This window comes from Gouania willdenowi, chromosome 6, assembly GCF_900634775.1.
Source record: "Gouania willdenowi chromosome 6, fGouWil2.1, whole genome shotgun sequence".
In the NCBI taxonomy this organism is placed as follows: domain Eukaryota; kingdom Metazoa; phylum Chordata; class Actinopteri; order Blenniiformes; family Gobiesocidae; genus Gouania; species Gouania willdenowi.
In genome coordinates this window covers 14,190,375-14,208,305 of record NC_041049.1, presented here as the reverse complement: position 1 = coordinate 14,208,305, position 17,931 = coordinate 14,190,375, and the positions used below count along the sequence as shown (strand labels likewise).

General features: G+C 37.2%; 1 protein-coding gene across 3 annotated transcripts in view; it reads right to left on the bottom strand.

The window, feature by feature from the left end:
- Positions 1-6,467: 6,467 nt before the first annotated feature.
- gsap (gamma-secretase activating protein) overlaps positions 6,468-17,931 on the bottom strand; it is a 62,399-nt gene continuing 50,935 nt past the window's right edge. For all 3 annotated transcript variants that reach the window (XM_028450889.1, XM_028450890.1, XM_028450891.1), the window contains 4 exons: positions 12,733-12,794; positions 9,536-9,631; positions 9,258-9,354; positions 6,468-7,606 (listed from right to left, as the gene is read on the bottom strand). In XM_028450889.1, the coding sequence (XP_028306690.1) occupies positions 7,506-7,606; positions 9,258-9,354; positions 9,536-9,631; positions 12,733-12,794 (356 nt within the window). In that variant the 3' untranslated portion in view covers positions 6,468-7,505. The remainder of the gene's footprint in view (positions 7,607-9,257; positions 9,355-9,535; positions 9,632-12,732; positions 12,795-17,931) is intronic.

Here is a 17,931-nt window from a genome sequence, read left to right as displayed (position 1 = left end):
TTCATTCATTCATTCATTCATTCATTCATTCCTCTTCACATCAGCCTGTCATTGCCTGATCCCATTAGATCTCAGAAGCTAAGCAGGTCTGGGCCTGGTTAGTAGGTGGATGGGAGACCACTGAGAATTCCAGATGCCAGTGCCACAGTGGGGTAGCAGTCACCCCAGTGGTATCTGTCATTGTGTCCTTGGGCAAGGTACTTCACCTACATTGCCTAGTATGAATGTAGTGTGTGAGTGAGTGTTGGTGGTGATTAGAGGTTCTGATGGCGCACTTTGGCAGCCTCGCCTCTGTCAGCCTGCCCCAGGGCAGCTGTGGCTACAATAGTAGTTTACCACCACTAAGTGTGGAGTGAAAGAATAATCCCTTAATTCTGTAAAGTGACTTTGAGTGTCCAAAAAAGCGCTATATAAAATTGATCTATTATTATTATTAATATTATTATTATTATTAATATTAAAAAAGTGTAACGATTTAAGAAAAATGTTTAAAAAAAATTCAGGGTAAACATTTCACTACTTTAGTGATGTAAACTTTTACCTATGTACACGTCCTCTTCATCTTCTTCTTCTACTGATTTTTTTTGACGTGCCATGTTCAGGTGAATTACTGCCATTTACTGGATATCATGGTAGAATCTCCCAACACTCAATCACTTTGGTTCTCCAGTTAAAATAAAAACTTTTTGGTTAGAATGAAAATAGAGAAAACAAACAGGTTTTAGTTTTTATAGAAGGGGCGGAGCTAACAGTGGTGGTCAGGACAAGAGAAGCCACCAAAATGTCACAAACAACCATTGTCAGCCAATACTGAAATTCATTCATCGTAATAGCTGCGTTGTCCACCCATAGAGGGCAATGTCTTTTATATTTCTGACACCAAAATACGCCAAACTGCAATACTTGGGCTAAAATGTAAAGAGGATTCAACCAACATCACTACTTCATACCAAAAATACATTTGTTGTCAGCAGAAAAAAGTGGTTTTGAGGTTTAGTGACTCTTTAAGTCCTTCTCAAACACCTCACATGATGTGGAAATACAAGTAATTCTGTGTGTAAATGAATGATAAACTCCTCATTAGTGACCACAAGTGGTGCCATGAAAAAAAAAAGTGTTTGATAACTTGATCAAAACATATACTGGTACTGTAAAAACAAAACAACTACGAAACATGATATTCAATCTTTATGTCTGAGTGTGGGCTGTGGTCCGTTAACATGAACGCAGTAGCAAACACAGTCTAAAGTGTTAAACGTAGAGGAGTCAGTCTCTAATGTTTTTCATACACCTGAGAGTCATCTCTGTGAAAAATGATGGACCATCTGGTTGTAATTCAGCCACGAACACGAGGCGGTGGCCAGTGTACAGTGTCCACCCATCAGCTCTCAGCACAGCCAGAGAAACAGGCAGGAAGGGCTGGATGAATCCAGTTACATAATGGTAACCAGTAAAATGTTGTTTTTCATTCACTGCTTTCACTTTTAATTCCCCAATTCCCTCTTTAGAAAAAAACAAAAAAACTGTTTTTAGTTTTAACCCTAACGCTTACAATCGGGATATAAATCTACTTCTACAAGTGCTTTTTGGGTTTTTTTTTAAAGCCTGAGATAATAAATGCAGATATAGAAAGGAAGATAAAGCACTGAAAAAGCAGAGAGAGTGACAATGAGGGGAATTTAAGTGAAGTGAAACTTCAGACAAAATATTTTTTTTAAACCTCTAATGAGGAATACTCTGTAATCAACAAACCGTCTACTGTAATGAACTCAAATAAAAATAGAAATTTTCAATGTGAATTATTAAGGGTTGTCTCATCAGCCTTCAAAAGAACAATGAAAACAATTAATAGAGCGTATTGTATGTGCCAAAGGCAAATTAGATGAATGACTTTGATTCAATGAATGTAAAATACAGGATCAATAAACGCCTAAATATGAATAAATAAAGGCTTTTGAATAAAAACATCCAGACATACATAGTTGATACCATCCTAGATGAGATTTGTGATTGGTTGTACACTTTCTGAACTCCCTCCACAGCTTTTTTATTACAGCAGCTGCACAGGCCGTGTAAGGCCATAGTCCTGCTGTAAATCACACTCATTTTACTCCTGTGGATAATGTCAATATTTCTTTTTTTTTCCCCCTGGAGCTTCAGAATTTGGTGTCCTGTTTACCAATGCATTGGCAGCTCAGCTGTGGCGTCAAATTGTAATTTAAAGGAAGAGAACACTTGCATATGGGCTGGATTGTGGGGAACGGTGTCCACTATTGGGTCTTTATTTATTCATTCATTAATTCATTTATGTTTGTTTTTTGTTTTATATTTGGTGAGAGTTTTTTGTCAAGATTTTTTTTTCAGGAATATTTTTTCTTGGTATTGAAATGTGAAAAGTGTTTATAACGTTATATAAACCCCAACTGAGGTCTGACTTTATATCAAAAGCATTGGAAAAGTCAACGTATACTTTATCTATACTGTACGTTAGCCTTTTTTAAACTCATTCACACTCACGGTCAAATTTAGAGACAAACATTAAGGTAGAAAACGTGTTTTTATTCTCTGGGTGAATACTGTAATACCTGGGAGGAAAACACATACTGTATACTGAGGGAGGGAGAGCAACATGCAAACTTCCCTCCCAATAGGGTTGAAAGTCTTCAATTCAACTATTAATATTTTGTAAGCTACAATTTAGAGATGGGCAATATTATCGGTCGATATTTGCCATAAAATGTTACATCGGTATCAGTTTTTCGACCGATATTGCAAAAGCGATACGTGTTGTGGTTTGAGACAACATAATAAAAAAAGAACATGGCATGTTTTCATTACTAAAGTTGAATAAGTATTCGTATTTGCTTTGTTGCTTGTTAAGTGCATCCAGTGGAGCATCACATTAAAATGCTTAGGCTGTGTTCCAAAATGTACACTACGTACACTACACACTCAATGAGTACACACTGTATTATATGCTATTATTAGGATGGATGATCGTTCCCACTGAAGTATACTTCCACGTTTCCTAAGATGCATTTCAAACTTAAAACCACAAATACCTGAAGCCACTAAGGCCAAACATCTCCATTGATTCGCCATCTTTGAAAGTTCAGGAACATTTTAAGTGAAAAAGTGACCAAGTAGAATGTCAACATGTGGCGATTTGATCCATAAAACTCACGTATACACGTTTCATTCTGATATTTTAGAGATTTTCCGACACCCTTCATTGTGCTACTGACAAAACTACTGGTTGACTTCAAAACAAGAGCCCTATTTACAAAAGCATTAAAAAACTAATGGAAGACAAGAAGCGATGCTTTTGTTTTGAAAGGAGGATGTTTGACTTTAAGCTTGAAGCCGGTGTCACGGACTGAGTTTACCTACGTACTGAGATTGTCTTACAATCTCAGTACGTGGCTGCTACGTACTGAGATGTACCCGTGCTGGATTAGCCATGCACAGTGTCATACAGAGACTGCTGTACTGATTTTTAAAAAAGATTAAAACATCACATCAGTCAACCATCAATAAAAAAAAAAATCAACCAATGATAAAAAGAAATATGATTGTCCTGATCAGATTGTTAATTTATATGAATACAACAGCGTATTATTGTAAAGCTACATTAGGTTAACTGCTATTTATTGCAATGTATATTATAATCATGTTTTTTTGGAGAATAAACTATTTCTATTTGAGACTGCTGCATGAGACACTATTACTTTACTCAAGTTGTTGACTGAGATTGTCTCTCACTCAGCACGGCGGAAGTAGCAACAATTAATTTTCCGGTAGTGGGCATGCTCATAATTGATCTCACTCAGTACGAGGTAAACTCAGTCCGTAACATCGGTCCCAGGATGATTTTACATTCCACTCGCAATGCATCATGGGGCGGTTGAGTATGACTATAGAGTGCCCACCATGCACACTTAGGAAAGTTCCTGATATATTATACATCCGGGTATTTCTTGCATACTACTCAATCTTGCCATACTGTATAATGTGAATGCACTACATACTCATTTTGTCAGACAGTATGAGTCGTACGTTAGTATGCCAATTCAAACACAGCCTCAATGTGTTTTTTCCATGGATATAACATATGATATGGCCTAAAATTGAATTGGGGGATGTGATCATTGTATACATTTATACTTATTTATTTATTTATTATTCAGTTCATTTCCGACATGGTGCATTCACAGAAATTCATTTGACATTCAGAGCAAAATCACATCATTGTTTTTTGTTTTTTTTTGTCTTTTTTTTGTCCTTTTTCATGCCGGAAAGGGCGACGGAAAAAAGCATTATGCTTATCCAGATCCGTCCCCTATATCCAGATCCGTCCCCTACATCTGTATCGGAAATCAGAGATTTAGTGGTGGACGATATCGCTGTATTGAATATCGGCTACTACTAACACTGTACCCTCAATATTATCTCAAAGGCAACAGAAATCAGTTTTCAGAGTTTTTCCAAATTATTCAGCATATGTAATACAATATACCAGCATATCTGACCAAACAAACAACAGGCACGTGAGAGGCAGGCTGAGTAGTTACCATTAAAGATGCTGGTGAAGCCCAAACAATCAAACACTCACACGTCTCTGGAGATTAGATTTGAATTACCTCAACATTGCTTATCTTCTCCAGCAGACAAGAATGAAATTAGTCCTCTCAAGTCAACAATGTTGGACAAACAAGGCGAGAAATGGCTTTTATACACGTTTACAGAGAGGAAAAATAGAGGTTGAAGCCAACAGCTGTGGGTGATGAATAATCAGTGTTAAAAACAGGTAACTTTGTGTGATTAAGAGCGAGTGAACAGGAGGTTAAACAGCAGTGAGAGTGAGTGTGAGTGAGGACAGTTCACCGTAGGTCGGCACATCTCTCTGCAACTTTCTAAGAGGTGACCCACCCATGGGATGTGTGTGCGTGATCATCTATTCCAGGCTAATGCTTGGAGCTGTCAGCTTAACTTAGCCCCTAGCTGTTAGCGGGCTACATAACACTGACTGCATAACAGAGTGGGGAGGAAGCAGTCAGGTGGGGGGAATGAGCCATTTGTTGCCATTTAAATGAGGAAATACCCAGAGGAGAAATGATTTGAGACACTGAAGCGAAGATGATGAGGCTCAAGGTTATGAAAAAAAAAAAAAGGATCCCAAAAAATATTCTGGCAAAAAATCCAGCACAAGTTTATTGAGTGTACATTTGATTAAATGTGACTCAGCGTGTGATGACTGACTTCGAGGTTATTTCCTGAGTTCAGAGGAAGTCTGCCGAGTCTGTCCAAAGCACTTAGAGATCCTGAGGAATGTCAAAGCATCCTCCTTCCTTCAGAGCGCTTCTTAATGCTACAAGCAACTTCACCTGAGAGCTGAGGTCCATTTTAAGGTCATCTCAAGGTCACACAATAGACAAGATCTCGTTAAAAAAAAATGAATTGTTAGAGTAAGACCAAATCTCTTTATTTACAATCCATTTTACATTTTTGTGCAAATATAAAGATGTAAAAAGCAAATCCCTTCAAATGAGAATTAAATGTTTATCTTTGTACAGCAGAATGGGCAACTGGCGGGGGGGGGGGGGGTCGACATGGGCAACTGGCGGCCTGGGGGGGGGCTACATGTGGCCATCGGTCTAGTTTTGGACAGCCCATAAAGGAAATGCACAGTGAATCAAATAACACACACAATGACAGAAAAATATGTTAGATGACAAAAACACACAAAATGACGGAAAAATGTGCCAAAGGAAAACAAAATACACAAAAATTACTATAAAACACACAAAAGGACACATTAATTGGAAAGTGACTCCAGAAACCCAAAACGACAACAAAAATAACACCAAAAAACACAAAATGACAGAATCAGATACCACAGGAAGACAAAATACAAAAAAAGACACATTAATAGAAAAATTACTGAAAAACCCAAAGCGACAACAAAATGACACCAAAAACACACAAATAAACCAAATGAAGACGAAAACACAATGACCACAAAATGACTACAAAAATACACAAAAGGACACATTAATAGGAACATAACTACAAAAACCCAATACGACAACAAAAATGGCACCAAAAACACACAAAATGACAGAAAAATATAGTAAAGGAAGACAAAATACTCAAAAATTACTCCAAAAACGCACAAAAGAACAAATTAATAGAAAAATTACTCCAAAAACCCCAAACCAAACAAATTGACACCAAAAAAACACAAAATGACAGAAAAATATACCAAAGGGAGACGAAAATGCACAAAATGACTACAAAAACACAAAAAAGGTCACATTAATAGGGAAAATTACTCAAAAAACACAAAACGACAACAAATTGGCATCAAAAACACAAAAAATGACAGAAAGATAAACCAAAGGAAGATCAAAATACACCAAAATGACCACAAAAGAGAGAACAATCCACAAAAAATAACTGCAAAAACACACGAAATGACAGAAAAATACATAAAGGTGCAAAGAGATACCTAAAAAACAACAAATTACAAAATGAGGGAAACGTACATGCAAAAATACACAAAGAGAAAGCACACAAACCCTTCTTCATCTCCTGTATTAATGCTCAGATTGGTCATTATCCTAAATGCTGACATAAGTGTTAATAATGTGGCCCTCGGATCAGACAATCACATCTTTGTGGCCCCCACTGTGATAAAAGTTGCCTATCTCTGTTTTCCAGCATCAGACCTTATAAAGCACACACACACACACAACCACGACAGCATAAACATAAACACACAATAAAATCTAAGGAACGTTTATCAAGGCAAATATTTGAAGTTGAGTTGTGTTGCACAGCTGTAAAAAAAAAAAAAAACAGATTTAGTTTTCTGCTTAAAACCTAATTTCTCTGAAACTCCGGACTATTTGTTATGTCCTTGAGGAGGAAACGTGATAATCTTTACATTTTACTCTCAACAAACTGGTGTATTTTGTGTTTTGTGTATGAATTTACAGAATTGATTTGTTTGGTCCAACAACAGAACAACTGTAGTTTAATGCACATTTAAAGAGTTCCCTCACTGCTGTCCCTTTTCCTATTTCTTCACCCAGTTTCCATTCTGGAACCAGTTTGTGTGCAGATAACGAAAGCTACATTTTCTCTTTATTCATTTACATTTTGAGACCACAGACACAACAGCTCAGCCAAGCAAAGCAGACACTGATCACATTATGACATATTTGTTTCTATAAGTAAACCTTTTGCTTCACATATTTATACTGTATGATTGAGTTGTTCTGCTGTTTATTTTACATCTCTATTTAATGAGTGCATCTTCACCCATTCCTCTATTCACACCTCCACTTCACTGAAAACTTCATGAACTTTTAATCCCTGTGTTCCTTCTTCATTCCTCCCCCTCTATCCGTTCATTACTTTGTCCTCAAGGCCTCATCAGTGAAGACCAGCCCCCACCTCTTCATCTTTTCTCCTCTCAGTCCATCCACCCGTACACTCGTTCTTCATTTTTTATCAAAGCCGAGCAGGATTAGCGTCTGCTTCAGAGCCGTTTCCTCCACAAACCGAGCGTCCACGTTCTCCTGTTCCTTGAAGGGGTTCAGAGCTGTTTGTACACAGAGCAATACAGTTTATTACAGAGGAGGGGTGTCAAACTGGGCCACAGATTTTTGTCAGGAAAAGGACCAATTTCAACATTAGTATGCTGTACTTTGCACTTCCAGGTATAAATGACATATAAATTACATAAAAGACAGCATTAAGTGACCTTAAACTTAATTTCCTGATATTATGAACAATTGTTATTTAATTTGGTAGAACAATTTGAGAAAATGTACTGTATTTTGAACATGGAGACGGAGGACGAAGTGGACTCTGTCACCCCTGATTTAAAGGAAGTTTTGGGTCACGGGAATAAATTTAAATAACCATGAAATATTAACTTAAATAACTTTTAGCAGTACAAAATCTTTTTCAATATTGACGTTTTTTTAAACCTAAACAACCTGCGACACAGTGACGTCGTGAACTGGAACCGGAAGTACTGCGCTCAATACCGAGAGGAAGCTGTATTCTTTAAACTAAAATGTTTTGCAACACCACATTACTCTAAAATAACGGATGCACATACTTGGAAGCCATTATGTGGAAGCCGTTGACAACGCTTCAGGTCCAACAGACACACACAACACGTACGCAGAACTTCCTTGCTTTATATCATGTGATATAAGCATGGAAAATAGTACATTTGTATCATGTGTATTTGGAGAAGCTAATATATCTACAACCGAGTTATTTTGTTATTTACACACTGTTTTTTATGTCTTACTTTCTCCTGCGGGCCCAATTAGATGCGCTACAGCCTATATTCCCAAAGTGGGGTACGGGTACCCTCAGGGGTACGCAAATTGTCATAGAAGTATATGTATAGAAAATAAAAATTGGAAACTATAGAATATAAACCAACCAGCCGTCAGGAGCCTCCATGCATTAGCCGATGTAATATTATTATTTTTATTTATATATTGTTCCTTAACTGGGTAGGTATAATTCGAGACAATTCCACTGTAGGGCTACATTGTACGTGATATTTCATCAGTGGTTCCCAACTTTTTTGGGTCGTGACCCCATTTTAATATTTACAATTTTTTGGCGTCTCCAGAGACTTTTTTTCTTTCTAGAATTAGCTTTTGATAATATTTGTTGTTGCCAGGATCAGTGCACAAAGTGTGCCAGCTCCGATCATTTTTATACTGCATTTTATTTAAACTAGATTTATATTTGAGAAAGTGAAAGTAGAGAATGCAGTTGTTTAAGATTGTTTTGTTTGATTAAAACATTTTTTAAAAAAAAATTTTTTAATCAGTCATTTTCTTTAAAATATAATTATGAGACATTTCAGGGGACCCCACAATGGGGTCACAACCCCAAGATTGAAAAACACTTGTTTTTTAAGCGGTTACATGCTTTTAAGTTAATTGTCTGAAGGGGTACGGGACTGTGAAAAGATTGGGAAACACTGCTCTAATGGGCCGGATTTGGCCCCCGGGCCTTGAGTTTGACACATTTTATAGAGGATGCAAACACACACACACACACATATGCACTCTTGCCATTCAATCTAAGCGTCATCATCATAGCAGTGACCACATTTTCACAACAGATATAAACACACACACCTTCTGTCTTAATCCTCTAAAATCCTCAGTATCTCTGTTAAGCAGGGCACACACACACACACACACACACACACACACCTTGTTCCTCTACATCAGAGAGAATTTTTGCCACATATGTAAGAGGAAGGAATTCCGATCTGAAGCCTGGCATGTCTCTGTCGGTGAAATCCAAACCCTGCAGATGAAATAAAGCAGCAATAACTGGATTTTGGAGAGTTTTTCACACATTTACAACACATTCACAGTGGTTTAACTCGTAAAGGTAGCAGTAAAATGTTTGTTTATTAAAGGGCAAACTTTAATTAACTGAGCAGGATCTTTCTTTATCTTTAAAAGATGGATGCGTTTGTCTATACCTTCGTCTTGTTCCTTTTCTCCAGTAAAGTTCTCACGTAATCTCTGGAGATTGAAGCTGAGCTGACAGGATGATCCCACATGTGGTAGATGTTTTTCTTCATTGGTTACAGCAGCACACACACACACACACACACACACACACACACACACACACACACACAAACGCACCAAGTTTACTTTTGTTAACATGTAATTCATTGCTGTCCAAACAAGCCTAAAATCTCCAGAGCAACGAGAACATCTGTCCAAATCCTTTCCGCCATCTGAAACGCTAATTGTTACAGAGAGGCTAGCGCTAATGAGGGACTCTGAGGACTTGCATCTTACAGCTTTCAGGATGTGCACCACAGCAATAAATATTACTTTAGGAACCAAATGATGCAGGTGTGACAGTCGGAGAATAAAGATCTGCTGCAGCAGATTCCATAACTTATCTTAGTCTCTGAATAATTGAGCGTTGTCTTTAGTGAAGAGGAAGGAAAAATAGCACTAATCTGAAAAGCAGGGACTAGAACTTCCTCCATATGAAGACTGACTATTGTGATTTCAATAATGAATGTTTATTAAGTCTTTTTAAGTAATGCGTTTCTTAAGATTTATGGGAATCCGCTTTAATTTGTGCTGGAGTGAAAAATATGTTTAGCTATCACTGGTAAAAATAGATAATAATGCTAATAAATAAAAAACTGAGATTATTACATCATATATACATATTACATTACATTTTAAAGCCTTTCATAATGATGTGAATGAACCTTCTTAAAGGGATCCTCCACTATTTGGACAAATGTGGCCTAAAAGAAGTCCTTATGGGTGGGAGTCCACAACCGTTTTTATTCTCGTTTGGTACACAAAAGAGGTTAACATCGGCATCTTTAACATTTACTGATTATTTAGAGCAACCTAAAGCAGCACAAACTGGCATTTTGACCAAAAAAGCTGCTAAATGATCTAAAAATCAGGTTGAACGTTTCACTCTAATAGAAAACAATGGGATGTTTACAGGCAGTGGGGCCGTGTGATGTCATCAATCACATGATTTTAAGATGGCGGAACACAGGCTCTGAAACAGTAAAGTAGTACCATTTTTTAATAGTTAATAAAAATGAATATAGTGCAAAATAATGCTGTTTGTTAGGCATAGATCTTCTAATCAGTACATTTTTCAGGAAACATTTGTAAAAACAGTGGAGGATCCCTCTAAAGTTCCCCTCACCAGTCAGTGCTCATATTTCTGTGGCGGATTTATCGTTTATATCGAGGTCATTATTGATGAATCACAGTGTGCTACTATTTTGTACTACACACTGAGTGTCAGGTGGAATTTGTAAGTTTGACATTCATTCCAGTTATTTACATGGGGCTGTAAGCTAAAGCATTATTAATGATAAACTCTCTCTAAGCTGCTACTCCAAAAACATTTATGAAAACAAATGTACATTTTTTTGGCACAACACAAGCCACATCCCTCAACTAAAGTCAGGACGAGTGAATTATATCATGATGCTTTAAGTGAGTTCCCTAGGTTAGATAAGCACACTATTATGAGAATAATGAGATGTGTTAATGGACTTAGTCATACCTCCTACGGTGAACATTTCCTAGTGTGCGTGCGTACCTGTAATTTCTCTCCTGACTGCCAGAAAAACCAAACATCTGACGAACAGGAACACGAACACAGACGCAAAACACTCGACATTCCTCTGATCACAGGGTGGATTGGAAACACGCGCACGCGGCTCATGCACATGCTACAAATAAAGCCTATTCCAGTCAGAGCGGGAAACACGTGGAGGGTTACACAACTGTAAGAACATCTGAGTGTATAACCAAGAAAATTCTATCTGCAATAACAACGTCTTTATAAATAACTACTGGCTTTTAATTGGATGCTGCACACCTGAAAGACATTCAAAGAGATAATGAGTTACTTTTTGGCACAATAATATTAAAGCTGCTGCTGGAGAATCATTTTTTATCAGTTAAAGACATAGTGTAGGACTCATCGACCAATAAATTAAAGTTTATTTTCATTTCCAACATAAAAACTCTCGGTAACACTTTAGTTTAGGGAACACCCATTAACCATGAATGAGTTTCTTATTAGCATTAGTAACATATTGGCTATTAATTAATCATTATTAAGTACTTATTAATGCCTTATTCTGCATGGCCTTAATATACAACCAGTAAGCCATTAACTAAGAGTTTTCCCTCAATAACCTCAGAATTATTACTTATTAGTATTAAGTATGGAAGTTGTTGTATATGAATTACAACCTTAACATGCTAGGATTAGGGTTAGGATTAAGGTTAACCCTAATCCTAATCCTTTTTGGACTGCGACACTGCCATTAAGTGTATAATAAGGCATTACTAAGTACTTAATAATTACTAATTAATAGCCAATCTGTTACTAATGCTAAAAAGCAACTAAATAATGGTTAATAGGTGTTCCCTAAACTAAAGTGTTACCACTCTCTCTTATCGACATGTTTAGAAAACTTTTACGCATTATATAGAAGTGTTTTTACTTCGTTCTTACAGTGATTTTTTTGTGTTTGCCCCCAAAAGCTCTGCCAAAGTGACTTTCCAACACAATTTCTGGTGTTTTCACGGATTGGAAGTTGCGGCAAAACAATTGCAGATGTTTATTTTGGTTGATGTTTATTCTTGCGGAGTGAGGCAATGTCACGGGGAATACCGGGAAAAAAACGAGGCAAAAAAAAAAAAATGGTGTCAAGCAATTTACTTTCTACCTCATTTGGCAAAGAAATCAGTGTAAGAATGAAGTAAAAGCACTTATGCATCCATCTACGGGACTTCATATTCCACAATGCAATGCGTAAAACTTCTCTGAAAATGTCAAGTAATTTTTAAGGTGGGAATGTAAATACATTTTCAGTGGCAATTTCATCCTTTTACTATTTTAGAGCAAATGATCTTTGATTTATTGATCTACAACACCTACACTGTCTTTAAAAAAATATAAATAAAAAATTCCAGCAGCTTTAAAACTGTAAAATATCAATTTTTACTTGTTTTGTTCTTTACAACTTTAGAAATTTTGCCAGTCATAACTGACATTTGACATACAATTGCACTGTAACATCTGCATTTCTAAATCCCTCATTAAATTTTTTAATGTAGCTTTGGGATAACTGAGGATGATAAAACGACACACACAAACACACACCTGAGTTATTCTCTTCAGTACGCTGAACTTGAGTCTCTCGTTGTCGTCGCTGTTGTCCAAATCTAAATGCATTGACATAAAACAAGTTGAAAGACAAAACCTCAACTGTGAGGACAAATCAAATGTGTGTTTATGTTCTATATCATCTATTGTCTCGTATCATTTCACACAAGACATCTGGGGAAAAAAAGACAGCAGTTGTTTTCTGTATTTACTAAAAAAAAAACCAACACTGGAATTAGTGAAAATATTCCTAAAAACATATTTCCTCCCAAATGTTCCTGGGAAAGTCTTTGATTATAGCTCAGTTTGTGAAGTAACACCCAGGACAGTTCAGAGAATCACATTTAGTTTCTCCAACACAAATATGAAATGGTGGGAGGAAAGTGGAAAAGTAGCACTTGCACAGAGATAACATACAGTATTTGTGCGCTGTGATGAGGCCTTAGTGTTAATATCACGTGTGTTTCATCATGTAACAGAAACTTTGTCAACTGAAAATAAGTATTTCCATTTGATCTGTGCAAGCTTGTGGCAGAGCAAAGAGATGAGCAAAGATTTATAAAATAATCTTCTCTGCATGAAGCATTGAGGTATAGAGGCGGGGACGTGATTAATGAGCGCACACCTGTGAGCTGGAAGAGGGAAAACCACACCAAAGGCAGAACGGAAAACAGGCAGACTGTGAAGTGAGAGAAAACCCGAGAGAAGCTTTAAAGGCTTCCAGCTTCTGGACTTTAGGATATAGGAAATAAAAACAGCATTATCTGAAAATAAATCTGCTGTCCTTAAGTCCTAAGAAACAGCTGGATGAGAGGAACTCTTTAAAATAAGGTCAATGTGTGGATCTTAAAGGTCCCATGTCATGTTATTTTTCACCCATCTCCATTTGTCTAAAACACCAAAAACATAGTATTTGAGGTTATTTTCCCAACTCGCCTGTTTTCCAGAGTTTAGCCGCTGAAAAGTCACTTTCTGATCAACTCTACACAAACAGGCTGATTTGCAGCCTACTTATGCATATTCATTAGTGGGCGTGTCTATAGAAAGGACATTGACTTCCTCCTCCCCGCAGGGTGACGTAGGGCCAGAGGACGGCCCGCCCTCCTCCCACCCACTCCGTAGCCGAGCTCATGCTACTTTATAAACACGAGACAGAGCGTGGGGGCGGGGCGTTCACTGGTACATACATAGACTGTAGAAAATACACACATAGCACTGCGCGAAGGATGCTGAAATGCTCAGCTTCGTGGGCGTGTCTGTTTACATGTCAATCAAGGCAGAGAGCTTCCTGGAGGCGCGGCTTCTCCAGCTCAGTCCCGTGTCAAATTCATCATCAAAGTGGGAACGCGTCATCAAATTGTAGCGTGGTGTTTGGGCTCGCCCTGCAGTAAGAAAGGAGCAAATCACCCTCTAACTAATGATTGAGGGAATCAATGAAAAAAACACTTTGGGCATGTGTATGAAGCCCTAATAGCACTTTTATAATGTTTAAAGCACAGAAAAGTTGGTTTAGCTTAATGTGGGCCCTTTAAGAGTGGGCTGAAGTCGTCCATTTCTTGGTTGGAGGTACTTTGCACAAACCCGACCCAGTAAGGACTTCATTTTGATCGTTAGACCGTGGGCTCGGGCCCGACAAAGACGAAGATACCGTCTGTAGCATCACATGAAGCTGCTTTTCATGTTTAGAAATGTTCAGTTCAGTTTTTACCCATTTGCAGTATGAAAACCACATTGGACAGAAATGTGCAAGGAGCTCAAACATTTAAAAAGACATTTCACGATAAAAAAAAACAAAAACAAAACAACCAACAATCAATCAATGCCACTAAAAATACTATAATGTAAAATACTGTACAATAAAGAGTCACATTAAGCCACACAAAATACTATAGGGTCTGTACAATACAAAGTCCATACAAAATTAAAGTGCCATGTTTAGAGTCATCACAGCTTGTGGGAAGAAACTGTTCAAATGGCGAGCAGTAGAACATTTGATGGAGCGATGCCTTTTACCTGTGCCGAACAAGGGACTGGTGATAGATATTGGCGTAGATATTAAAGCCACTCGCATCAGATCATTACACATGCGCGCTCGGATGTGTTTGGTTGAAATGGGTTTCGGCTTAAAGAGACAACGCCTTCATTGGGTTCAGGTCGTGTTCTGTCGGGCTCGAGCCAGGTCAGGTCTTCTTTTTACAGCCCGATTCAAGCTCTGAATCTTCCCCCTTTCCTCACCTGAAGCATTGAAAACCTCAAAAGCTAAGCCCCTCTACCACACACACACACACACACACACACACACACACACACACACACACACCTCTCCCTCATAAACAAAACTGTACAGAACTGAACTAAGCAAAGCAATATACAAATTGTTCTCCGCCGCCATTGAACGCACTACGCTCAATTACAACTATTTAAACCATTGATTGTAAATGTTATGTTGTTTTTATGAGATTTGAATGAAGAATTGCTTTTTGCCCATTCTGCAGCGCTGATTGAAGTTGTTTGTGGGGTTGAAGTAGTGGTTCTCAAACTTTTTGGATAATCCCCACTTTGAACGAAGGTGAACTTTCAAGCCCCATCATTGCCCCGTAAATAATCCTGACAAGTAACACATTTTCAAATGTACTGAACAACCATGGAACACGAAACATCAAATTTTCATTATAAATGAAAAACTAAATCAAAGAAATCACCTGCATAAAAACAAATGTAAAAGTGCAGTAGTCAAGAATACACAAAATAACCCAACACAGTTTGCACTGTGTGACAAAAAGCTTAAGAAAACAAAAAAGGAAATACATTTTTAAGTCAGCTACTGCTATACATTCTAGTAGTTTAATCTTCTTTTCATTTCTACTACATTTTAAGGCTTCCGATCTTTGTGTGTAGGTATTTTGTTTAGTGTCAATGATCTTTATTGTCAATGAAAAAAGGTTTTTAAGAAGATTGTCTGGTGTCCAACTGTCCCTTGTAAAAACGAAACCTGCGCTACAAGCTAATTGATGACTACAGTATTTAGTGTTCCTTCCTCTATGTTTGCCAATTCTCGTAAATGACTGAATGCTGTCGTATACAGGATGTGTGTTGTATCTGTGAGTCATCTTAGGTTTCCTGCGACACTGTTTTCAGGGAAAGCGCAAACTAAGCACTTTGAAGAATTTAAAGTCGCTTTGATAAAAGCTCTCCAGGTTTTAAAATGTTACATATTACCAACACTTCATTAGAATATTATTGATATGTGTCTTACTTTGTACCTTTTATAAATGATTCTTAGTCCTTTACAATCACGTTGTACCCACTGCTAAAAACAGAGGTATTTCTAAGCTTCACTGGCTTAAACAGCCATGACTCGTATTATTGTTGTCGTCTCTACCAAACACAAAGCTAATACAGGACAGTGCAGTGATTACAATTCAGGACAAAGTGTGTCCCTTTATTACTCAGCTATTTGTATTCAGGTCACGGTGCTTGTTTGGTAGAGAGGTGACGGCAGGCGAGCACCACAAACACTGTTTTAATTATCCGGGAAGGTAAAACGTTACAATGAACACTAGCTGGACATGCTGGTAAATTTAAGAGTGTTTTAATTTCGTACACACTGTGTGAAATTAATGATACACTAATATACAATTAACACATACAATTTGGGAGTACACAATAGCATGTAGCACATAATAAGCATCTTAATATTGCATGAATATTTGATGTTTTCTTTTTCATTTTACTAGTGCTTTTACATAGGGGTTAGGACACCATTTTATTTAATTATGATAATGATCAAAAAATGTAGCAATGTGCTCCTAATTAGGTTCTACCAGCACTGACCACTGGGGGCAGTGCAACTCTGACCATTTTGGTGGAACCATAGATATTTATAATATTAATTATAGATATCTGTGGTTGTACCAGTCAGTAATCATTATATGTTGTAGCCACATCCTTAAAAGATGCATTATTATTCTCTTTGACATGTTTCTTGCTTCAACTTTGGTCTTTTAAGTGACATTCAGACCAACATATTTAATGGAAGGAACCACACTGGTGGTGATGTGATTAAGTGACATGTAATATTTGAGCCCATGAAAGGAGTCAAATGTTTGAGGATGTACTGTATGCATTTTTACAACATAAGATATATAGAAGATGTTTGTCTTCATGCTTGCATGTTAACATAAATAAGCAAATACAAATCAATCTTTATTTCATCAAAATACTTATCAGCCAGAAAGAACAGAGTGGCACTATTGTGAAGGGTATAAGGGTAAAGAGAAGGGTTCAATAAACCAATGATTAGAATGATTATAACAAGCTGAAATTAGTGCATAAGATAGATGTGTATCTATGATGGTGGAACTTATGAATAATGAATTTATTTTGTTGACTGATTTGAGACCTGAGGGTCATCAGATCTCTGTAGGTTTGTCTGATAGAACATACGTCTGTATTGTAACTAAGGAGGCAAAGTGGAGGAAATTTCCTCTGAAACTTCTGAGGCTTTGGAAATATTCAAAAATAAAACATTTTCATGGTAATAATTTATTGGATTTAACATGATGTTGGCAATAATTTTAAATAACCAAACAGAAATATTAGCATAGAATTTTTTTCCTCTTTTTCAATTTTCTTTGAAAAAATTACAGGAATTTTCCAAGTTGGAAACTTTCCAACTTCACATCTCACTTTAAAATAATCGATTCTTCCCCACCCTTTCTATTTCCTGCCTTGAGTCTCTCCTCCCTGCTCCCTTTCCCCTCCCCCACCACCCCCTCACCTAGACGTAACACTGCTCTCCCCTTTTATATCCTTCTTGTGATACAATGTTTCTTACCCTTCCTTAGGGAGGGCTGGTGATGTATACAAATAAGCAATAAAATAAATGAATGTATTTCGTTGCAATAACAAAACATGCATTGCTGTCTCATAATGATTGCACTTCTTGTAGTGTTGACCTTTGACAGCATGTGCAGACAAGGGGAGAAAAAGGAAACTTTCCATGGGAATTACTGGGGAAAAACAGAGAATTTACAAAATTGAAGGTTGGCCCTTTTTATGATTTTAAATAGGAAAATATATTTTAGCATCATCTAAATGATTAATCAAAAATTCTCCATGAAAAGTTTATATTTTTGGATATTTCTGAGCTTAAGTTCCCATGGAAATTCTCCTGCCCCATTGCAACTCTAATCA